General features: G+C 38.7%; 1 protein-coding gene across 1 annotated transcript in view; it reads left to right on the top strand.

The window, feature by feature from the left end:
- The window catches only part of ryr2b (ryanodine receptor 2b (cardiac)), a 73,496-nt gene that overhangs the window by 30,469 nt on the left and 19,067 nt on the right, over positions 1–23,960 (top strand). Inside the window, exons 46-88 of the mRNA XM_084949253.1 lie at positions 133–319; positions 547–655; positions 1,536–1,656; positions 1,925–2,094; positions 2,212–2,432; positions 3,087–3,177; positions 3,257–3,397; positions 4,379–4,542; positions 4,737–4,815; positions 4,965–5,054; positions 6,340–6,477; positions 6,571–6,648; positions 6,733–6,808; positions 6,941–7,064; positions 7,419–7,534; positions 8,131–8,207; positions 9,092–9,207; positions 9,421–9,470; positions 9,573–9,633; positions 10,035–10,282; positions 10,714–10,795; positions 11,106–11,236; positions 11,320–11,634; positions 11,736–11,973; positions 12,344–12,431; positions 12,545–12,631; positions 12,780–12,941; positions 13,062–13,124; positions 15,572–15,697; positions 16,875–16,987; positions 17,858–17,954; positions 19,038–19,168; positions 19,943–19,994; positions 20,372–20,422; positions 20,598–20,697; positions 21,058–21,137; positions 21,797–21,873; positions 22,038–22,111; positions 22,342–22,422; positions 22,632–22,720; positions 22,991–23,119; positions 23,468–23,572; positions 23,827–23,908. Of these exons, the coding sequence (XP_084805379.1) occupies positions 133–319; positions 547–655; positions 1,536–1,656; positions 1,925–2,094; positions 2,212–2,432; positions 3,087–3,177; positions 3,257–3,397; positions 4,379–4,542; positions 4,737–4,815; positions 4,965–5,054; positions 6,340–6,477; positions 6,571–6,648; positions 6,733–6,808; positions 6,941–7,064; positions 7,419–7,534; positions 8,131–8,207; positions 9,092–9,207; positions 9,421–9,470; positions 9,573–9,633; positions 10,035–10,282; positions 10,714–10,795; positions 11,106–11,236; positions 11,320–11,634; positions 11,736–11,973; positions 12,344–12,431; positions 12,545–12,631; positions 12,780–12,941; positions 13,062–13,124; positions 15,572–15,697; positions 16,875–16,987; positions 17,858–17,954; positions 19,038–19,168; positions 19,943–19,994; positions 20,372–20,422; positions 20,598–20,697; positions 21,058–21,137; positions 21,797–21,873; positions 22,038–22,111; positions 22,342–22,422; positions 22,632–22,720; positions 22,991–23,119; positions 23,468–23,572; positions 23,827–23,908 (5,010 nt within the window). The remainder of the gene's footprint in view (positions 1–132; positions 320–546; positions 656–1,535; positions 1,657–1,924; positions 2,095–2,211; positions 2,433–3,086; positions 3,178–3,256; positions 3,398–4,378; positions 4,543–4,736; positions 4,816–4,964; positions 5,055–6,339; positions 6,478–6,570; positions 6,649–6,732; positions 6,809–6,940; positions 7,065–7,418; positions 7,535–8,130; positions 8,208–9,091; positions 9,208–9,420; positions 9,471–9,572; positions 9,634–10,034; positions 10,283–10,713; positions 10,796–11,105; positions 11,237–11,319; positions 11,635–11,735; positions 11,974–12,343; positions 12,432–12,544; positions 12,632–12,779; positions 12,942–13,061; positions 13,125–15,571; positions 15,698–16,874; positions 16,988–17,857; positions 17,955–19,037; positions 19,169–19,942; positions 19,995–20,371; positions 20,423–20,597; positions 20,698–21,057; positions 21,138–21,796; positions 21,874–22,037; positions 22,112–22,341; positions 22,423–22,631; positions 22,721–22,990; positions 23,120–23,467; positions 23,573–23,826; positions 23,909–23,960) is intronic.

Here is a 23,960-nt window from a genome sequence, read left to right as displayed (position 1 = left end):
AGATATATAACATTTTTATCCTCTAGCTGTTTAAATTGATCAGTTTTCTTTGTGAGAGTCTTTGTTAATATATTTATTGTTATGGCAGATATTGAAGTATAAAAATCAAAGGTGTGTGTTGATTGGTCACAGGTGAGAGTGTCGAGGAGAATGCTTATGTGGTGTTGAGGCTGTTGATTCGTCGACCTGAGTGTTTTGGCCCTGCGCTGCGAGGTGATGGGGGAAATGGTCTCTTAGCAGCCATGGAAGAAGCCATCAAGATCTCTGAAGACCCTTCTATGGATGGTCCTTGTACCAATTATCATTCCAACAGAGCGCTGTCAGTATCAGATATATGCAGTCACATAATTTAAAAAAAATATTTTAACTGGATTTAGAAATATTGTAAATCCAGAATCAGTGGAAGTAACTGTGATAAGCAACAAAAGAATCTATACACATTAGCTTCTATCTGTAGAGGCCACCAGTAATATATGTTGATAATCCGTGATAGATAATATCAGGTCATTGCAGGCTTTTGATTGTTATGATTGTGTCCTGTAATAGAGATGTTGTCCAAGACAGCGATGATGATGTCATTCACAAGGGGCACGCCATCATGACCTTCTACTCAGCTCTTATTGACTTGCTCGGTCGCTGTGCTCCGGAGATGCATGTAAGTGTTCCCTTAGCTATCATCAGCTCTTCCACATCAATATCTACTCATGTCTCAACCAATAAAGCCTAATGAAGAGAGTCTGCAAACTTCTGTTAAAAGAATAAGCCTCAGACAAAAGTGTGCATTTTAGATGCTGCATTGCATTGTGCCTAATATTTATTATGTAACCCACACTGGTTACAGGTTTTTTAATGTTTTAAATATATTCTCAGACCTAGTTTTGACTTACTCTAATAGAGATTGTTGTCCCTTGTTGGCCAACATTCAGTATACTGCAATAAGCCATTAAAGGCAGATTTACTGGTCAGGTCCTATTATTCATATTGATGATTGAGTACCCAGCCTTGATCTGGAAAACCCTCAACAGGGTGAATAAATGAAATGGTGAACATTGCATCAGATCCTCGAGCCATCGGGTTTTTGAGCGTGTCTACCTGACTGAAAGTGTCTGAAAACATTTATCATTTAAAATGATGCTTTTCTTCCCTCTTTGATGTTATAGCGCTAAAGAGCACAGGTGAATTAAAAGAAGGGGACTTTTTGTGCATCAAAGGCACATTGATGTTCTTTAGATAAAGTACATTAAGATATTTAAATGCAATAATGTCAGTTTAACTGTATTTTTATATATTGGCAGTGAATAACACCAGTAATTAATTTTTTTATATATTAAATACATGTTAATTTTGACTGAAAGGTGAATTTAAAAATAAAATCCAAAGTAACTCACAGGACGAGTCAGTATGAGGTTAAAAAACAGGTCATCATATGTTATGACACTGAAATTTTGTAACACTTATGACCAGTTATTTTATTAATTTGTATTATGAAAATTGTTGTTATTATGCCTTGAATGACTATTTTATTTTTTGTCCAGTTAATTCAAGGAGGCAAAGGAGAGGCAATCCGTATCAGGGCCATTCTGAGGTCTCTCATCCCTATTCAGGATCTTCAGGGAGTCATCAGCATCTCCTTTCAAATCCCTTCAGTCTCTAAAGGTTGAATAGGCCACATTGGCCAGACTTTGGCAGCTGTGGCTTTTTTCTAACTCATTAGACATTGATGCCTCACTCCATAATCGCTGTGGAAAAATAGTGGAGGTGGACGGAGGCAACTGAGGCTAAGCGTCTTATCAGATATTAGACAGCCCCAAACCATTCTTTCACACAGAGAGATGGGACCACATAGTTTTCACAGTAGATGTAAAGTACATAATATGTTAATATGACCTTGGTCATCAGATCTAATCTTGTCTTGCTTTTCCAGATGGTACATTGGTTGAGCCTGACCTATCTACAGTGTTCTGCCCAGACCACAAAGCAGCCATGGTGCTGTTCCTGGATCGGGTTTATGGTGTTGAGAGTCAGAGTTTTCTTCTCCACCTTCTAGAAGTTGGCTTTCTGCCTGACTTTCAGGCAGCTGTCTCTCTTGACACTGTAAGCTGAGAAATATTCATTTTTGTTTTCCATTAAACTCTATAACATCCACCACTCCTTATGTAATCTGGGGAAACTTCACACCCATAAGTTAAACCTCTTTTTTTCCCTTTGCAGGCTGACCTAGGATCCACTGATATGGCTCTGGCCCTCAATAGATACTTGTGTACTGCTGTTCTTCCCCTTCTCACCAAATATTCAGTTCTTTTCCATGATTTAGAGGACCGCATCTTGCTGGTTGATTCTCTCATTCAGGCAGTCTACTGCCTCTCGAGGGCTCTTAGCTTGACTAAGGCTCAGAGAGACACTACAGAAGACTGTCTGTTGGCTTTGTGCAGGTAGGGTGTCCAGCTGGTATGAATGAAAAACAGAGGACAAGGTCAAAGAATGTGACAGTCTATATAATATGGCATTAAATGGGTAGGGTTCTCTGAATGAGAGAGATATATTTAGAGGAAGTGTTGTTCCTCCCTTGAGTAACATAATTCAATATTGCATTTTTCAGTTTTTGGGTCATTGAGGTTTATTTGCAACAGCATCCAAACTAGATTCACCTACATATCCGAAATAAATGGTTTGACAGCTGGTTTCTGAATTTCGTAATTTTCGTAATTTCTGAATTATTACAACATTTCCTTCCTATATCCGCTGACTGGCTGCTGTTTGAAAAAATAGCAACAGCAAAATATTAACCAATCCAGATACAGCTTATTCCCACTCATTATATATAATGAATCACTGGGAATTCTCATTTTCCAAATACAGATAATTGCCATATTAAATGAACAAGAGTGTGATGTTAATTATTGGATTTATTAACATTTTGCTAATGGCATTTTCTGAGTTATGTCATCCTTCTGAGATGTACTAATCAGTCAAAATATCGTTGTGCGTGAGTGTGTGGATGTGTGTGTGTAGGGGAAGGGTTGTTGTGTTGGCTGATGTGGAATTAATCTGTTTATGTGACTAATTCTGCAACCCTTGGTTCTCAGTAAACTCCAGCCACCTATGATGCAGCCTCTCCTTCGTCGGCTTGTCTTTGATGTCCTTCATCTGACAGACCACAGCAAAATGCCTCTAAAGGTGGATAATTAAATTTGGGCTTGCCACACACTGAATATGAAAATAATTTTGTTAACTAATCACGACTTTCATCTATCAGCTCTTGACCAGTCACTATGAGCAAAGGTGGAAGTACTACTCCCAGTCTGGCAGGCAGGGTGAGCAGGGTTGTGCATCTGAAGAAGAACTCTACCTGTCTACAAAGTTGTTCTGGGGGGTGTTCAAGGCCTTAGCTAAGAAGGTAAACTAAACTGATTATGTGTGTTAGTCTTGACTTGAGCTTATAATTACTTTAAATTTGTACTTAAGCACAAAAATAATTGCATTAAATGGGGGAAAAAAAGGTTTTCTTCAAACTAATTCATCTCATGATGTATCCTTCATCTTTTCTTGTCCTCCTTACGAAGAAAAATGGCAAAATACATTTCTCATGCGCCTCTTTAGTGTACTACGAGAGCCTGCATCGGGGAAGATGTAACACACTTGAGATAAGGTGTTAATTTTTCATTTCCTGGTATGAAACCTCCCACTCTTAAAGTGACTGTTTGGAAATGTGAACAGCATAATGTACGTAAAATATGTCTGCCAGATACTTACCTGAACGATGCAGAACGGGAAAACATCAAAAGAAATAAGTTGATGAGGTCAAACCACCCACACATGGAGCAGACATCAAACAGACTCAGAAGCAGAGCACAGTATTAGCACTGCACAGAACTATGAAGATGTTTTTCACTGAAATTATTACACAACAAAAGGCTTGTATATGTACAAATGTACATGCTTGGGTGTACAATATATCCCTTGCCCTGCTTATTGCACTTCTTGGTTGGGATTTTGATTGCTCGCGTTACGTGACACTGACAAATCTTTGTATATGAAAATGCTTTTTCAGGAGGAGTATGCAGTCATATGTTTACTTCCCAAGTAACTAAATCCATAACTTATTAAATTTTTATTGAATGAACTGTGTTAAATACGGGCTCTGAAATATTTGGTTAACACGATTATTGCAGTTCATATAAAATTAGTTCTTCGCTGTCCTCCCATAACCTGATCTCCTGATGTAGTGTTCCCCTAAATGGCAATGAAAATAATAAGGAAGACGCTAGTATAAGATAACATGCTGCGTGAGGAGCATGTCACGCAGCATCATTGTTTTTACTCTTTTTGATAGCTTGTCTTCTTGTCTAATTTGTTTTGTTTTTTATCTACTTTAAAGCCCCAGATACTTCAGTTATTGAGTCTGTGTGTGCAGTGCCTCTCTGCAGTGGCCATGGCCCTGCCTCCTGATCATATGGAACAAAACTGCTTGTCGCACATTGAGAAAATAACCTCCATCGATACAGACGGACACTTTGACCCCCAGCCTGTAGATACATCCAAGTAAGATACCCCAAGGATATTTTTGGATGATTGAAAAGAGAATCGTGTGAAAATGACCTGCCTAATCAGAAGTGTAACCTGTAATTTAGCAGACCAAGTGTTGTATTCTGTGAATATAAACATTATGATTCGCAGAGATTAATGTGCAGTTTTAATCAAGGCTTAATAATGTATTATTTCTGTCTCTGCATTAGTGTGTCGGTGCCAGAGAGGCTGGAGTTTGTTGTGAACAAGTATGCCGAGCATACTCATGAAAAGTGGTCACTGGAAAAGGTATCATATCCTGGTCTGGACTGACTGTCATCATAAGAATACCTTTGTACATATTTTTCTCTGTGGCCTTGTCAAAACATCTCTCTGTACTGAGTCCCTGATTTATTCTTTGTTTTTTGTATAGTAAATCTGTGTGTTTTCTCTGCCAGTTTGTCAGTGGCTGGGTTCATGGAGAGCACCTATGTGAGAACACCAAAGTTCACCCTCGCCTCAAGCCGTACAGGGCTCTTGCTGAAAAGGTACAGATGAAGTAGTCAGTTTTTATGGCACGTGTGGATGTTCTTCAAGTGTTCTTCAGTAATGAAAGTGGTGATATCCTAGATGTACAGAGACAATTGCATACATACCAAATGTCAAGTATCGATGGGTGATTTGCTTCACAGTCCAAACATAGTGTTACCCCCCCTTACCTGATGTAGAGGAGACTACAATTTATTCCTCTCTTCCAGCATGAAGACATGTTTGAACATTGACTGATTTAGCCAGCTGTAATTATTGAACATAAGTGGCAGGATATCAGCTGAACACCTTTAGAATTATTAAGGCATTACATTTACGGTCTTTTTAACTTAACATACCTCACCTCGTGCTCCTATGCTCTTCACCTCCGGCCCTCGGTGCACAGTGGAGTTTTTCACTGGCAATGTGCCTGATGGAACAAATAGTTAAGGAGACGAGATAAATGACTGTCTTTGCAAATGCAGTCATGTGATGTTCTAATGTAAAGAAAACAGTTCAACAGTCAAAAATATCCTCTGATCAAATATGGTAGCTCGGCTGCACTCCTGCGTGGAGCGCAGCACACAGAAGTCCAGCCATGTGTGCGAACACCCATGCATGCCCGGACATGTTTGTGCTGCACATGTCAATCATATGTGGAGGTGCAAAATTAAGTCTTTAAATAATGCAATTTATTAAAAATCTCATATTAATGAAAATATTATTTTAATACATCAGTGTGGACAATAAATAAAACTGATGAGCCGTCGCCGTTAAATTTAAACCATCCTCAATCCATGACATCATCGTCTGCTGGCACAACCTAGTACATACTGTAAAACGCTAAAATTGTGCAACACACAGTGAGTCATAATCTTATGAGAAATCTCATTTACATATACAGTACTGTATATAAATCACATTAAAAGTGTTAATATTTTTGCAGAACAGTGTGATCTTCAAGTCTACTAAACATTTACTTTCAAGCATATTTGATCTGATTTTTAACCTTGACAGCTATGTGCAGTACCATTTGGACATCTTTTAGGACCACTGCTCAATAGAAAATTGAGTGGAAATGCAGAATAGATCCACAATGTTTACTTTATGGGACACATTTCTAAAGGCAGACAAGATTTAGCCCAGAAAATAACATCCATGTGATGCCTGGTACTTGGAGGCTGGCTGTATGCACTCATTGACAGGCTGTTACAAGTTCTTGAGCTATTTAAATAGTCTGCTGTCCCTTGATACCTGCTTATTTTAGTTTTGCATTAAACCTTTTCTATATTTCTGATTTTCCAGGAGAAGGAGGCGTACCGCTGGGCCATCAAAGAGACAATAAAGACTATGCTTGCATTTGGCTGGAACATAGAAAGGACCAAAGAAGGAGATGCGTTTAGCATGCATCCATGTACACGCAGGGTCTCTCAGTCTGGACAGGTATATGTGCTCATGTTCTGCTTGTTCTTGTTAAAGCAGCGTTGCTTACAAATAACTTTTTATTCCATTAATAAGACGTCTTTTTTGTCCTAGCTGTCATTTGAAGGTGCATCAACCTTCAGCCCCAAACCTGTGGACATGAGCTGCATCACCTTATCATGGGACCAATGTGTAAGTTAAAGATTAGATATTAGAACTGGCAGTTGACATATTATTCAGTTATGTTAATTTTCTTCTTTCTTATCTCATCTTCAGGCCATGGCTGAACAGCTGGCTGAAAACTACCACAATGCCTGGGCTAAGATGAAGAAATTAGAAGTTGAGAGTAAAGGTGGCATTAACTGTTGATAATATCTAGTTAATCTCCTCTCTTTTCTCTTACTCTTATCTCATCCCCCTTCATTTTAGGAAGAGCTGAACAGCTAATAAAAGTGCTATGCATTTCACTCATATCTATTCTCAGGAGGAGGTAGCCATTCGCTGCTTGTACCTTATGATACCTTGAGTGCCAAAGAGAAGGCTAAATTCAGAGAAAGAGCTCAGGATGTCCTCAAGTTCCTTCAGCTCAATGGCTACACTGTGTGGAGGTGAGTACAGAATACGCTTATGATTACACTAGGGCGATGCAATTCAGCGTGAATGAGGTACTCCATTTTCATGTCACAGTGGCATTTTTCCCTCACCGTTGATTAGAGGCACTGTAGCAGTCAGTCCACAGCCCTTTTTCTTTGTAATAATTTCCAGTACAGGTCACAACCAGAAATAACTCAATGTGTAAGATAAATGTATTACCTCTTTGTCATCCTGCTGCAACACTTGCATCTTTGCAATAAAAATCTTGAAATAAAAAAATACTGTATTATTAAGTATTTATGATTAAAGTTCAGTCTTGCTTTTAGTAGTGGTGTTTCATAAATCATATCTGATCTCTTGTTCTAAAGAGATCGGAAGTCAGTGGAAATGGACTTTCCAGCCATAGCCAACTGCTTTGCATACACGCTGCTTCAGCGGCTCCTGTATCACACTGAGGAGGCCCAAGAGAACCTTTTAAAGCTTGGTAAGATAATGTTGTATATTAAAAAGAAGATAAAAAAAGAACATAAAAGATTTTTGCAATATACCGACATGTTAAAGAGAAGTTTTCACAGCACTATATGCTGTCCTGTGAAAAATAACTACACCTCATAACTTAATAGCTTGTCAAACCACTTTTGGCAACAATAACGGGAAGCCATCGTTTCTGGAGACTTTATCAGTCTCTCGTGTCATTGTGGAGCAATTTTGGTCCACTCTTTTTATGCCCTCACATACAGAGTTGCCTCCGGGATTTTTTCATAGGGGTGGCACACCAAAAACAGGATTTCTGGTTTAATTATGCTGTTTTCAAATATAGGTTACTTGAAAAATCTGGCAAAAAAATTGAGAAAGAAAAGAATTATATGCCTAGTTAATTTCCTGCTATTAAAGTTGAAAAAGGGTACTTATGAAAACCAAGCCACCACAGAATAGTTCAGCCTACTTTGGGTATGTGAACCTGTCTTTCTTACATGAAGGTGACATAGAAACATTTCTGTTTTGTTTGTTTTTTTTAACTTATCTGTATTATCTTGACAGTTTTACCTTTCATTTTTCATTTTGTCTTTTTTTCTTCAGAGGTGATGCAAGCCAGAGGACAGATGTCTAAGGGAGAGAGGGCTCCACACGAGCAACCAGTCATTTTTTTTCACAAGGTTTGCGTCAACCAATCTGCATATTTAAACACAGTCAAAGTCTAGCATCTGATAAAATCTCTGACATTGATTTAACCCCCTTCCAATCTAATTCTGCCAGTGCTATTTTATTTCGTCTCATTAACTTTTTTTTTCTTATTTCATTTATGCCATGTAATTAGTTTTGTTTGATGGTTGCCATAGGCAACCCCTTTAAGTAAAACCCTTTGGGCTGTGTAATTTATTTAACCATTTTGGAAATCTACGTGGGCGTGTCAATTGCCATCAGGACATTGATTAAGGCTTCCTACACTGCTCTGGCTCTAAGGAGGCAGCAAATGAAAAGAGTTTGTTTTTCATCGATGAGACCTCCAGAGTCAGACCTTGTCAGCCAAGACTGTGAGCAGCCATGCCTCACATCTCTGCTTCTTTCACCTCCCACTCAGCCCACTCTCACACAGCCACGCAAGTCTGTGTCTGTTTGGCTGTTCATCTGTCTGTGAATTGCCAGTTCATCATACTTTCTCTGCCTGTCATTAAAGTCATGTTAAAAAGGCACAAGGCTTTGGTCAGTCCCTGGAAGCTTTCTTTCCTTCTTTTTAAAGAAACTTCTAGTAATCGTTACAGGGTGTTCAGACTTTTAGGCCGATCACATGGATGTTTACTTATCTAGTGTTGAACAAGAGTAGAGACACATATTTGATGTAACTGTGTAGCCACAGAAATTTTCTATTTCAATTTTCTATTAAGTTTTGTCACTGTGTGCTTTCATGAGCAGAGGACCAAACAGGCAAACCGTGCATGTGATCTCATCAAGCACATACTGTTTAGAGGATATTTAAGGGGTTTGTTAGTTATAGATGTTGGTTTATGAAATGATTATTGACCTTTTCTCTGTTTAACAGGTTATCCTTCCTCTTTTGGAACAGTATGTTAAAAGCCACCATCTATATTTTCTGTCTGCTTCCTCGAGTGATAATAGAAGCCATGCCTCGAGGAAGGAAAAGGAGATGATTGCATGGTACAAAACAAAGTTTGCGTTCTTGTTTTTTATACTCTTATCTGATCATTTCTCAGCTATTTTGTGCATTTTTATTTATTTTTATTTATTTAAAAAAATATTTGCATGTTTTCAGAAAAAAGCTTTATAATATTCTGTCTTTTTATTTTGTGTCCTGCGATTTTCAATTCATCTTCTCTCATTACTTTCCTTGTGTTTTCTGTTTACATGTAGCCTCTTTTGTAAGCTTGCAGCTCTTGTAAGACACAGGATCTCAGTCTTTGGTAAGGATAGTGTGGACATTATAACATTTATTTGTTTATTAAGTGTTAATCTGTGCTTTAATCCTCATAATTCACATATAATGTGTGCATGTGTTTTTTCAGGAACGGAAGCCTCATCAGTTGCAAGCTCCCTCCACGTTTTGGCTCAGGCTCTTGATGCCAGGTAACTGGATGGCACTTTCACACTCTGCCAAAATCGATCTTCTTGCTCTGCCTGCAGTGGCATCAGCGTTGCACCACCATGTCTAAGGATGAGATGACTGATGTAATTGAGCCACTGATGCATTGATGCTATCTAATTGTGGTTGATATCACTTTTGCTCCCTGAGGACAATGCCTGTGAAGCAAGCACAGTAGTACTGTGGCTCAGCAGAGGTTGATGCCATTCAGACTTGTCTGAGGGATAGATTAGCTGATAGATAACTGATTTAGTGATTTAACTCCCAGCCAGAAGTGTCACAGTAGGAAACCTTCAGTGGATATTTCTCCTTTGCAATACTATAACAAAATAATGTAGAATAATTTTCAACTCAAATAATTTATTTTCCCACTTTTTCATTATAGGACTTTAATGAAGTCAGCACCAGAGTCTATTCAGACATCTCTGCATTCCTTTTTTAAGGCAGCGGCGTCTGATTTAGAGATGACTGTGGAAACTCTTTCTGAGAGCTTAGTTTCGCTGCCTCAGAGTAGGAGTCAGCTGGCAAGAGGAGTAGCCAAGGTTCTCAACTACACAACCTCCATCCTTCTCCCTACACTCACTTCTCTCTTCCTTCATCTTGGAAACCAGAACCATGGAGTAGATCTCCTGGGTAAGAACTACCATTATAGTGGTTAAGTAGGAATGCCATGTTATTGTATTATTTAATTTACATCCTAAAATGCATGCAGAAAGATGCAGATGTCACTTGTTAAGATACATTTAGTTATCATCTCAGCATGACGAGAAACACACATACGTTTTCAGGTGTTGGATGCACAGCTGGTTTCCACACCCCTGAAATCACTTGGGTACACCCTCCCTTCAGCTTGAAACCAGCTCTCATTCAGTGCCTCGGTCATGGCCACTAAGCAGCAGGAGCATACTGTCTCTCCCAATAATATCCCGACCTTTCACGAATCATACATTACCTGAATCAGCAAGCATGCAGCTAATCCACCTCTCAGTGACTGAATGCTTTCGAAAGTGTGGATTCAGTGGTTGTTTGTGAAAGAAAACTTATGCATCACCTTGTTTTTTCAGCTGGTGGTATACAGGTATCCTGCTACAGGATCTTAAACAGCCTCTACGCTCTTGGAATCAGTAGCAGCATCTACATGGAGGGGTAATGCTTGATTTCAGATGTCTCCAAGATGATATCTTAAATAATTTTTGTGTAATGTACCTATAATTCATGATTGAAGTTATTTATTATATTAACCACACAGTGTTGGTTCAACATCAGGGTATTCAGGGTGTTATAAATGTTAAAGGCTACCAGATAGAAGATGATGTTTAAACCTGAGATGCATAGAAAGCAGCTTTCAAGCAAACTTATGTTAGCAATCCCGATGTGTTATATTATATCGTACTTTAAAATTAGTCGATTACTCACCCATGCGTATATCCTGATATGCACAACTCTTTCTATACAGGCATCGGTCAGCAGCAGGTGCTTGTCTGGCAGCCTTGACAGGAGCTTTACCCGTGTGTTTCCTGGAGCCTGATCTAGACCAAAACAACCCTTACTCCATCTACAATATGATGACTGCTACTCGGATAAAAGGTATTATGCAGGCACATTTCATACCCTGTTATATTGTTATTCGCTGTCTCTTGGGAACCTTAAAAACCTTCCATCTTTCTTAGACCAGGGATTGCCAGATCAGGTGGAGGACATGTGTCCCCTCCTACCTTCTCTGGGACAGGCGCTGAGGGAAGTGGAGGAGCTGGCAGGTGCTGGAGCTCACCAGGCCCACTACATCCATGTTGCAGAGGTTACTTTGCCCATGCTGTGCAGTTACATTTCCCACTGGTGGAACTTGGGTCCTGAGGGCCAGCCAGAAAGGCCAGTGTGTACCTCTGTCGTTCCTAAGCATGCTAGTGACCTACTTGGCAACATCCTGCGTATCATCCACAATCATGTGGGTGCTAGCCAGGGTGACTGGATGAAACAGCTGGCAGGTACTTGTGTGGTGGACAACAGTGGCTTGTTGTTTAGATATACTTATTTCATATTAGTCAGTAATGCATATTTTCCAACATCTGTCATTTATATCTCTTAGTTTTTTCTCAGCCAGTCATATGTAAAGCCCATCCTGAGCTGTTAAAGAGCCACTTCCTGCCCCTAATGGAGAAGCTGAGAAAGAGGACAGAATGTGTGTTGGTAGAGGAGGAGCAGATGAAAGCAGAAGGCGGGGATACCTCTGATGCAGAGTTGCAGATACAAGAAAAGTTTGCTATGCTGGTCCGAGACCTCTACGCCTTCTTTCCCCTCCTCATCCCATTTGTGGATTCTCATCGGTAAGACACTCGAAGGTGCTTGTATGTGGAGGAGCGGATGCTTTTTTTTCTAAAGTTAGAAGTAACAGAAGTTATGTAAAGTATTTATAGACTCAATGAAAGGTGAAACTTATTTTGCTATTTTTTGTATCGACTTGAGCTCCACTTTAATTATTTCATGGCCCCTGAAGTTCCCTTTTGAACCACATTGTTATTTTGTAAAGACGGTAAAGAACAAATGTTGTTAAGAATTCAACAGCCAGTCGTTGATTTTTAACTGCAAAAAAACTGAGAAGATGATACTGGAAGGTTATATTAGTTATTATTTCAGGCATATGCTTTTGCTTTACAAATTCTGTGTTGTGAATGTGTTTTGTCAAATTTATCTCAGAGCCAGGTGGCTGAAAGACCTGAACCCTGAGGCTGAGCAGCTGTTCAGCATGGTGGCAGAGGTCTTTATATTCTGGGCCAAATCCCACGTGAGAATGATGCACAGTGTTTTTATTTATTTGTTTTTCTCATGCTAATGCCGTCTCAGTGAATATTTTGTCCATTAACTGTCACGTGTCTTCGCTTATGTTCTCTGCAACAGAATTTCAAATGGGAGGAACAGAATTATGTTGTTCAAAATGAAATCAACAACTTGTCTTTCTTGACCAATAATGACAAAACATTCAAGGTTGGTCATATTTACAATTTGACCTCATCCATTACATGTGTGCTGATGTACATCTCTTTACAAAATATATGTAGAAATCACAGAAGAATTGCAGCTGCCACTAAGTGTAAAGAAAAAAATCCTGTTTTCATATGATCCCAAAACTCAGCTTGACAATGAGAAGAAGAAGATGAGGAGGAAGAGGGGTTGTTATTCCATCAACACCTCTCTCATTGTGGCTTTAATGAAGAGGCTGACCCCTGTGGGACTCAGGGTTTGTTTTCCAAGCGATCACAGTCTCATCATTGTGGCTAAGAATGCCTTCTCTCAGGTAAGTTGGAAATGTGGACCATGCTAAAATCCTCCACCTTTCACATCCTTCATTACGTGCTTGTGCACATTACAGGACTGTTTAGTATACTTAATGTGGGCAATTACATGCTTTCCACAGAAGACCACTGAGAATGAGATCCGAGATCATATTTTCAATTGTGTTGTGCATCTTCAGAATCAGGTGGGTGGTTGCTTTAATTTATTTGTCTAAGCACCATAATCTTAGATAACTATCTCTGGGTACAAAATTTGAAAAGGCTCAAATGTATGCAGCGTTGGAGAGTAACAGAATACATGTACTGCCGTTACGTATTTAAAATACAAAATATGAGTAACGTGTGCAGTTCCACATGATTATTAACAGACAAAAAGAAAACATATTACTGATACACTGTCCCCAGTGGGGATAGGTTAATTGGAAACACTACATTGCCCATAGGTGTGAATGCGGGAGTGAATGTGAGCGCGAATGGTTGTCTCTGTCTATGTGTTAGCCCTGCAACAGACTGGCGACCTGTCCAGGGTGTACCCTGCCTCTCACCCTAAGACAGCTGGGATAGGCTCCAGTGCCCCCCGCGACCCTGAAAAGGATTAACGGAAGTGAATGGATGGATGGACGGATGGACTACTGATAGAGAAATAGTTTTCTATATGAGATCGCTGCAAAAAGTGCAGTCTTACCTAATGTCCACCATACTGTTACTCATTTTATATTTATATTTAAAAATCTAGTTGGTATTGGTATGGCAAGTAGCCTTCAGTAATAGTAATAAATCACACAGCAATAGTACATTCATGTAGTTATAAAAACCATGACAATATATTAAGTATTCCAAAGTATTCAGAATACGTTACTCTCATTGAGTAACTTAACAGAATATGTTACAAAATACATTTTGGTCCATGTATTCTGTTATCTATAGTGGAATACATTTTAAAAGTAACCTTCCCAACACTGAATGAGCAGGCCAACAGAAGTAAGCTTTAGACAGATGCCAAGACAAAACAATAAGTAGATATACACCAATCAGGCATAACACTGTCACCACTGACAGGTGAAGTGAATAACACTGATTATCTCTTCATCATGGCACCTGTTTGTGGGTGGGCTATATTATTTTGTTCTCAAAGTTGTGTTAGATGCAGGAAAAATGGGAAAGTGTAAGGCTATGAGCAGGTTTGACAAGGAGTGAATTGTGATGGTTAGATCACTAGGTATGAGCATCTCCGAAACTGCAGCTTTTGTGGGGTGTTTCCGGTCTGCAGTGGTCAGTATCTATCAAGAATGGTCCAAGGAAGGTAAAGTGGTGAACCAGCCATGGGCGGACAAGGCTTATTGATGCACATGTGGAATCAAGGCACATGTGGTCCAATCCAACAGACAAGCACAAGTGCTGTAAAATTTAATGCTGGTTCTGGTGGAAAGATGTCAGAATACACAGTGAATTGTAACTTGTATATGGGGCTGCATAGCTGCTGACCAGTCAGCGTGTGCAAGGTCACCCCGTCCACCGCTGAAAGGTAATGGCAGGGTGCATCTGCGTCACTTACCTGGGGAACACCTGGCACCAGGATCCACTGTTGTAGAAAGAGCGAGTTGGCTGAGGCAGTGCGTTGCTTGGGCAAGGTTCTGCTGAGGAACTTTGGGTTCTGCAATCCACGTGGCTGTTACTTTGACGTGTTGCAGACTATACACACTCGTTCACAGAAACAATATTAGCTGATGGCTGTGGCCTCTTTCAGCATGATAATGCACCCTCCCAAAAAACAAAAACTGGTTCAGGAATGAGTTTAAGGTGTTGACTTGGCCTTCAAGTTCCCCAGATCTCAGTCCAATCGACCGTCTGTGTGATGTGTTGGACCAACAAGTCTGACCCATGAAGGTCCCGCATCACAACGTACTGGACTTAAAGGATCTGTTGTTAACATGTTGGAGCCAAATACCACAGCACACGTTCAGAGGTAGAGTCCATGCCTTGACGAGTCAGGGATGTTTTAGCAGCAAAAGCGGGACCAACACAATATTGGGCAGGTGGTCATAATGTTATGCCTAATCAGTGAAGTATGTATTAGTTGTATGAATTTGTGTTTTGGACTGCCCTTAGACTGCAAATTACAAGCGTATCTTTTCTACTTCCTGAAGAAATTTATCATATTCACCGATATGCTTGAGTACAGAGTAACTTTTAATTTGTGCAACAAGTGTCTGGGAAATTAAATCAGAGAATGCTTTCATAGCCTGTAAAATCCAAAGCTGTCTTTTTATTAATCTCAGGCAGTGGCTCATTGTTCACCAGAGACATGAATGTGACATACTCGCCACACTGTACTAAATATGCATGCAGCATTTCTGTATTCATAAATCACTGATAAATGTGTTCACTCATAAGTTAGTGATGGGAAAATTCTGCTTTGTCATTATAAACAACTTTTAGAGCAGAAATTCGAGTAAATATTTTTCCCAGTGGTCTTTGAAATCCTTTTTTCTTTTTTTATAATGATTTTTGAATACAGAGTCTTTATTATTAGTCAGTATATACAAGTTCAACAACTGTTATAACTACCAGCACCTTGGAACAAAACAAATGAATGAGCTAATCTTTTCTTTTTTTTTTTTTTTTTTTATAGGGATCAGACAGTTTAAGACAGAAGATTCTTACAGAGCTCCCACACCAACCTGGGACCATCAGTGGTGCAGAAAAGACTGTTGACAGGATTATGGAAATAGCTCGAGTCCTTTATTATCTTGACCAGGTGAGCTTTTCCATGCTATAGAAAAAGTTGCTGATTAAGACACTGAGTAAAGGCTCCGTCCTTTCCTTAAGGTAAATTTGACAAGCTGAACGCAATCTGTACTGTACAGGAGACACGGCACGAGATTGATTGACAATGGTCTACAGCCAATCAGGACGCAGAACACAATGCACTGTCAAAACAAAATATAACAGCATGCAAAATTGCACAAAAAGAAATCCGCAAAAACTGAACTGCGTTATAGCGAGGGACCACTGTACACAGACTAATATTACCTTATCCTGTTTTTTTTTTTTTTAAAAAAACCCCAAATGCACAAAAAACAAACAAAAACCAACACTTTTAAGCTGTCTATGGTGTTGTATATCTAACGTCTATTTCATTTGTGGAATGGGGAACTTACCATAATTACGTTCTCCCTGTACACCATATTAAGATGACAGACTCAGGAATCCTCATCTTTATATGTGAATAGTTAATTCAGTGAAAGTGGAGAACTTAAAAGCAAGGTGAGGTTTTGGAGGGGGGGGGGGGTTCAATCTGATTTTCCAATTAGAAAACTTGTCTTTTTTTGTTTTATAGAAAGGGAATAGACTAATTCTAACTAACTAATTCTTGAACAAAATCTCTCTTTTAGTAGAAAGTCTCACAGTGATGTCTGGGCAGTGTTGAAGATGCAACTCTACCCGACATTGTGTTAATGTCCATGATGAGGTTATTGAAACGTTTGCTAAGATGTTTTCATTCTTAACTGCGTGATTGCTGCGTGACAGAGATTCAGTTATGTTTGGTGTCTTGGAACTATTTTATTTGATATATACCTCTCTGTATGTATTTGTGTATCATGACAATAAGTGGTCTTGGAGACATCTGTTTATATATCCTGCTCAGCAGATTTTTTTTTTTCAATCCCATGATGTCACAACTCTGAGATGCAGTCACAAAATTATACAGGTGTGGTCTCGCTGCAAGACAAACTTTAATTTTAGTATTTTGTGACCTGTTGATTGTTTTGTTGATTTCATTTATTTATATGTCTTTTAATGTTTGAATTAAACACTTTGTAAACCATTTAAGCCTATACAATAGTTGCTATTGCATAGTCCTTTGTACTTGGTACTGGTCACCAGGTTCATGTGCACCAAGTTGCTTTAAATATCTTTGGTTTTGTGTTCAGGTGGAACACCCACTGAGAAACAAAAAACCTGCCAGACACACAGTTTTATCAAAACAGAGGAAACGTGCAGTGGTGGCCTGCCTGAGAATGACTCCACTCTATAACCTACCCAGGTAAAAAATAATAATAATAAAAAAAGATTATCTAAATACTTGGCTTTGCTTTAGTAAGTATATCAGTTGCCATATTGGTTAGGCGAATGACAAAAGGCTAAGCACCCATCCTAGTAATATTTTTATAGGTTTATAGTCCTCTTTTAGATTTTCAGTCTCTCTCTACAGGGTATCCTCCTTTGTATAGAAGCTCATATTCCATTACACAAGCCACAATTGACTGAAAGCTGACCAAATCTTCTCAAATACCTGTAGGACAGACACTGTCATTTTAAACCTATTCTCACTTTTCCCCAAGAGCCTCCTCACTGCAGAAAATGCTTACTTTGTTGCTTAGCTTAACAGTCCACAGATGATACTGACAACTTGACCACTGAGCACTATCACCTGCTCATGTTGTGGTTTTATATTATTTATAAAGTGTGAGACTGCAATGTAGTAGCATGCCCACTCATTTGATAGTTGGCTACCAGGTTATCACAATCCACTTCTAGCCCATTTGACAATAAGAGTGCCACAACAGTAACAAAGTTACCAGCTTCCTGGATTGTTGCTCTGGATTTCTGTGGTTTGAGTCTCACTATCTGACAACTGTGTGAACAGCTTGTGCTCCATTGGGAGATGAAAAAATATATTGAAATATTTTTTTGGTTATAGAATTTCTCTCTTTTGCTCTCTACTGACAGTCCCACTTTGAAAAACATTACTAAAGCAGTGTATGATTTAAGGCAGGCCGATCTTGTGATTGTGAGTTTGTCACTTATGTTACCAGAGAAGAAATATCTTTATATTTTTTTCCTGTGTTTGCTTCCTTCTACTTCAGAAAGATAAGTCTTCTCTTTTTGTCATCCTTTTAATTTTCGTCTCTAGGCATCGAGCTGTTAACCTGTTTCTTCAAGCCTACAATAAATCCTGGATATCTGCTGAGGAGCACAGCTTTGAAGAGACACTTGTGGAGAATTTAGCTGTGAGTGGAGAAGGTGGCCCTGCTGGCATTAGTAAAAGTTTAAAATAATGTAGAGGAGGATTGTGTAACAGGCCTGTGTTCTTAAAGGGTACCAGATGAGAGACATGAATTCATTCAACACAGATTTATTGTTTTTAATTAAGTGAAATGTGGCTCTAAATTGATTTTGATGAGCTATTCTTACATGAAGTTTTACTGCAGATTGCCTAAGGCACCAGTCAGATAGGCCAACAGACTGGTCGATGACACCTTGTCAGCCAGCATTTGCTAAGGAAAAATATGGGTTCTCTGGCTGGTTGACATGTGATTTCCTCAGGTTGCAAGCAGTGGCTAGTTTGAACTGTTATTAAACAGGTATATGGTGCTGCACAGCTGCTAGAAGGTTTTGGTTGCAGTGGCAGCATTTTGTACTTTGAAGTTTCACTACCACTTGGTTATTAGTTGGCGAGCGTTTGCAGACGGGTCGGGATCTTACAGGCAAACTGTGAGTAGCTCTGACAATCTGCTAGCAATGGGTCTGGGGGATGCTCAAACAGAGATTGTCATGGGGTTCAGTGCCTCTAAAAACTGAGGCATTAATCAAATCAGCTTTTTTTCCCGTGTGCATATAATTAGATATATTCTTCTTGGCATATGATGTTAGTACAGTACATTCTGTTTTGCCAACAAAATACTTATCGTGTAAAACAAACCCTTTTTTGCTCAAAATCAGCTTAAGACTGTGAGGAATTTCAGGCTGCACAAAAATCCCACCTACACTGTTGTACTGAATAGAAATTAAACACTAATACTATTGTACAATATTTTTGCACTCACTAAACTGCCCACTTTCTGGCATAAAAAGTAGGTGGGATGTGACATTGTGCACTCATTATTGTGTTGCCATCTTATTATCACTTTAAACATTTGTTTTATTAAAAAAAACCATTAATCCATTAAGACCTTTTGCTTGCATATGTCTTTTTAGTAGAATTTCCAAATAAATAACAAAGCAGCCAGGTGTAAACCTCAGTCTGCTGTGCACAGCCAGGCTGTGAAATTAAGACATGTTAGTTCCTTTATTCTTTTATTTCTGGCTTGCAGAGGAGGGGAGTAATGGAACTGTATGTAGGTGGAAGAGGGGAAGAAAAGGATGTGAAGGAAGGTGCCAAACCAATCGATCCTCTCCTACAACTCATTACACTCTTCAGTCGAAGCGCCCTGACAGAAAGCAGGTGTGTGTGTGCTTATCATAAAAGAATCACTTGCAATAACATTTCCAGTCAGCACAACTATTATTAGTCAAACTCATCAGCCAGAAAGCCAACATTGAATTGACCAGAAGCATGATATTTTTGTCCAACATCTGTGGCCACTGATCTCTGAAAGCTTGGAATGTGGAATATGTTTCTGCTTTTTCCAGGGCTTTAATTTTTGCATAAATGCGTTCTGCTTGATGTCGCAAATAATGTGTATCTTTTACATCAATACATTTTAAGCTGCAGTTTCAGTGGAATATTCAAAGCATATATTTTTCGCCACAGATGTTGTGAATGGGGGGAAAAAAACCTTTCTTGTTGCAAGCAGTGGATAAAATTCTTGTTGAAAAGTAACTGAAATAAGTATTCCTATAATGTCATAAATGCTCTTTTTCTTTATGTGTGATCTTATCCACCAGTACAATTAAGATATATTTCTGATATTCCTGCAGAAACTCATAACATGAACATAAATGAACACTTTGGCATCATGTCTTTGCAAAAACCTTGGTGGAGGAGCATTCCCATTTGTAAAGTCACTGCAGAGATTTAATCAGATTAGTTAGTATCCAGGTGTTGTCTGTTAAGGTCAATAAACATGTTCAATGCCACTGGGCAGACTTGGGCATTAACTGTGTTCACATGAGGTGTTTAAAGGTAGTAGTGCCTTCAACAGTGTAAGGGGTTTTGAATGAACTTAAACTTGTGCATACACACTAATCACGTCTCGTTTGTTTTCTTTGTTCACAGTAAGGATGGAATTGACAGTCTCTATAAGCCCTACGCTGCTATTATGGCCAAGGTAATAGAACATGAAGAATGATCTCATTAGTAGTGTCTAAATCTCTGTTCATGTCTTGAAGTCCTTTACAAAAGCATGCAGGGTGACTGCCTGTAATGTTACATATATGACATTGTACTATCATAGTATTTTGAATTTTCTTCTTGAACAACATTCGCCAGCTCCTAAAATTATAGCAATAAACTAGAGAGAAACAAAATGCACAATGTGGCTTTTAATATTACTTTCATTCTTCTTTGTTTTTTGGTGAATAGCGCATGCAACACATATCAAAGCAAGGTGCTGTGAATTTATGAACTATGTGTTTCTTTTGTATCCACTTGTATTTTCTACATCTTTTCATATCACCACCCTGCTTTATGTGTTTGCTTTTCAAGAGTTGTAGCAGAGAGGGCGAAGAGAAAGAGCAGGAGGTGGAAAGCTTTGAAGTAAGCGACTTGTGTTTAATATTCCTTGCTTAGAGTTTTTGTTAGAGGCTTAACTTGTTAGTTTTTACAATTTCTATTGTGAACAGTGTTATAGATTATTAATATTCAACATTATGTTAAATTCAATTTGATAAAATGGTGTATAAAAACATGAATTATCTTTTCATTGCCTCAGGAGAAGGAGATGGAGAAACAGAAGTTGCTGTACCAGCAAGCCAGGTTACATTGTCGTGGCGCTTCTGAGATGGTCCTGCAAACTATCAGCGCCAGCAAAGGCAGGAAAGACATTCAAATATTAGAAAATATTTTAATGTAATAGAAAAATACATTGAAATCATAGAAATTTAAATATTAAGATTAATCTTTTGCTTTCTAATTTATTATGTTGTTGCTTTAGATGTGCCAGCAGTAAGCCAGAGTATTTGTGTTAGCTGAATACTCGGCAAAGATTCCCACATGCAGGAGCTGAGAAAGTAATCTTTTTCTTTCTGATTGATTTAGTGCTCATTTTCTTGAGACTGACGTGAAGAGAGTAGATGCTTAGTGTGTTTCACTCCTTTCTTCAAATGTGCATCATGCAGTGTTATTCTTTGGAGTCAGTACCATGCTTTTTCTTTTCTTTTGATTAATTTCAGGTGCCATAGGCTCCATGATTGCCCCTACGCTGAAGTTAGGCATTGCTATTCTCAATGGAGGAAATGCCACTGTTCAGCAGGTACAGTAATTTCATTGCTTTCCCCCTGAAACTATTTACGTGGGTTTTTTTTCTGGGCATTCACAAAATAATCTGATATATACCTTCTGTGACATTCGCTATTTCTTCATTTTAAATGGGAGTTTAGGTTTTTATATCAGAAAACAAATGATTACCATGGATCGAATAACTTGGGGAAGAAACTGTTTTATCAAAGATCTCAGTTTAAAGTAAACGAGTATCTAATGATACACCAGTCAGCCAAAACACTGTGGCCTGTTGGTCCTCTGTGTCTGCCCTGCTGGATGTGTGATCTCTGAAGCCCTGACAAGCTGGGACAGGCCTTTACATCTACATACTTCTCCTGCATCCACCAATATGAACTATGAGTGTTTACCCGAGCTTACATTATACATATATATCTGTGAGTGGTCCTAATTTTTTTGCCTGTTTGTGCAAATTAAAATGATTTTTTTGGTCTCACTGCAGGACGTTAAATAGGTCTACAATAATGTTTAAACTAAGTGCCCTCGTGTCATTATTTGTCCTTATTAGAACATAGCCCTTTCAAATTTTGTCATCTTACTGCAGCAATGCTCACAGTAATAAATCGAATTACCCCTGTTTCAAATCAGATCGTCCATTTATCAGACCTTGTCTTTGATGCTTTTGTCTGATAGAAAATGCTGGATTATCTAAAAGAGAAGCGAGATGTGGGCTTCTTTCAGAGCATGGCTGGGCTCATGCAGTCATGCAGGTGAGTAAATGTAGAAAAATTAGATATCATGTCAAATGTTATAAAGGCTGGCAGGTTTCAAATACTGATTGATTTAATTTAAAATAAAATAAAAAAGCCAAGAGTACAAGTGCTTTACTTGTGCTTTTTTTCTGTGTGGTTGTGCCTGCTTTTCTTCTGTTCAGTGTTTTGGATCTGAATGCCTTTGAGAGGCAGAACAAAGCAGAGGGATTAGGCATGGCCACGGACGAGAGCTCAGGTACTGTATTCAAATAGGCAAAAAAATCTATTACTATTAATCCATGTCACAGCAGAAGAGCCAGCTGTGAGATCGATGGCCTTGAACATACTCTGAATTTACAGTCAAAAGTGGCCTAATTTTCTGTTCTCTTCATTCTTTGAACATTCTCTTACTCGGTTTATGAACCTTACACCTCTACTCTTTTTTTTTTTTCTCCCCTCACCTTTTTCTGTCCATCTTTTTCCCAGGAGAAAAGGTGATGCCTGACAAAGACCTAACCTGTGACCTGTTCCGTTTCCTTCAGCTGCTCTGTGAAGGACACAACTCAGGTTAATTGCTTTCTGCTGTATCCAGTTACATTCTGTCAAAGAGTTCACAAAAATATATTGATATATTGAAGAAATATAGATGGAAATTACTGTAGTTTAACAGCGACTTATAACAGCTGTGTACTACATATATATTGTCCAATCCTAATGTATGCAAAGCTCACTTTTAACAATTTGTCCACTTTAATGATATTTTGCTTATGTGTTAGATTTCCAGAATTACTTGAGAACACAAACAGGCAACAACACCACTGTCAACATCATTATATCCACTGTAGACTATTTACTAAGGATACAGGTAGGCACGCTGTGATGAGTTTTCATTTGTAATGCTGTGTATTGGTGTTTCATTTAAGGCACATTTGTGGAGAGTGATGTTTTAGTGATTGATTGATTTAATTTCAAGTAGATGTGTCCGCATATAAAGGTAAGATAAGGCAAAGTTAAATTAGCTGGAGTGCAATAATAGAATTGGATTTGTTCTTTGTCTTTTTCAATAGTTTTGTCTCTAAAAGAATGTTTTAGTTGTGCTCATGAAATACAAACATTTTCCTCTGCTACACTGTAGGAGTCCATCAGTGACTTCTACTGGTACTACTCAGGTAAGGATGCGATTGATCCACAAGGCCAACACAACTTCTCCAAGGCCATCGAAGTGGCCAAACAGGTCTTCAACACTCTCACTGAGTACATACAGGTAAGTCTGTTTCCATTACATTCCATAGTCATTTTATTGCCCAGCTCTGTAGTCTTCATTAAACTTGAACTTGTTCCACAATGTAGTCTTTAAAATGTTTAATTAAGGATCCCAGCAGTCTGTTAATTTGGGGTTGTATATTTCAAATTCTTGTCATGCTGCAGAATTAATTTAGGACCAATCAAACTGCTTCGTAATGGCACTCTGTGATGGGTAAGATGTAAAGTGTCTAAATCTAGACACTCTACATAAATCCACAAGCCGGGGGCTTCTGCAAAGAGCTGTCTATTTCTCTATAAGTTCATTTTGCTTTTACTAGCAGCTCACATTATCAGAGTGTGCATGCAGGGTCCGTGTACTGGGAACCAGCAGAGTCTAGCTCATAGTCGTCTTTGGGACGCTGTTGTGGGATTCCTCCATATCTTTGCACACTTGCAGATGAAGCTCTCTCAGGTACAGCGTATTAATCCACTCACAGTGACCATGCATGTTTCCATTTAAAATTCAGCAGACATAAAATTGACAATGCTCTAGGTGATCATGTACTGCAGGGTTTCTACCCCCGCAGTCATCATTTTTAGTTCAGGTTTATTTTTAATATAAAACTGTCCTCTGATAATGTGCCCACTCGTGCACAGTGTAATATGTGAAATCAGTAGTACAACTTTATGAAAATTTAACTATGAATATATTTTCTACACATACAGGATTCAAGGCAAATAGAGCTTCTAAAGGAGCTCATGGATTTACAGAAAGATATGGTTGTGTTTTTGCTTTCCATGTTAGAAGGTAAATATCTGCGATTGTTTTGCAGTTTGTGATAGTAATAAGTTACCATTTA

This window comes from Perissodus microlepis, chromosome 13 (genome assembly GCF_051167445.1).
Source record: "Perissodus microlepis isolate ML-2025 ecotype Zambia chromosome 13, ASM5116744v1, whole genome shotgun sequence".
NCBI lineage: Eukaryota > Metazoa > Chordata > Actinopteri > Cichliformes > Cichlidae > Perissodus > Perissodus microlepis.
Note: the sequence above shows the minus strand (reverse complement) of the source record. Positions and strands in the feature narration are given on the sequence as shown.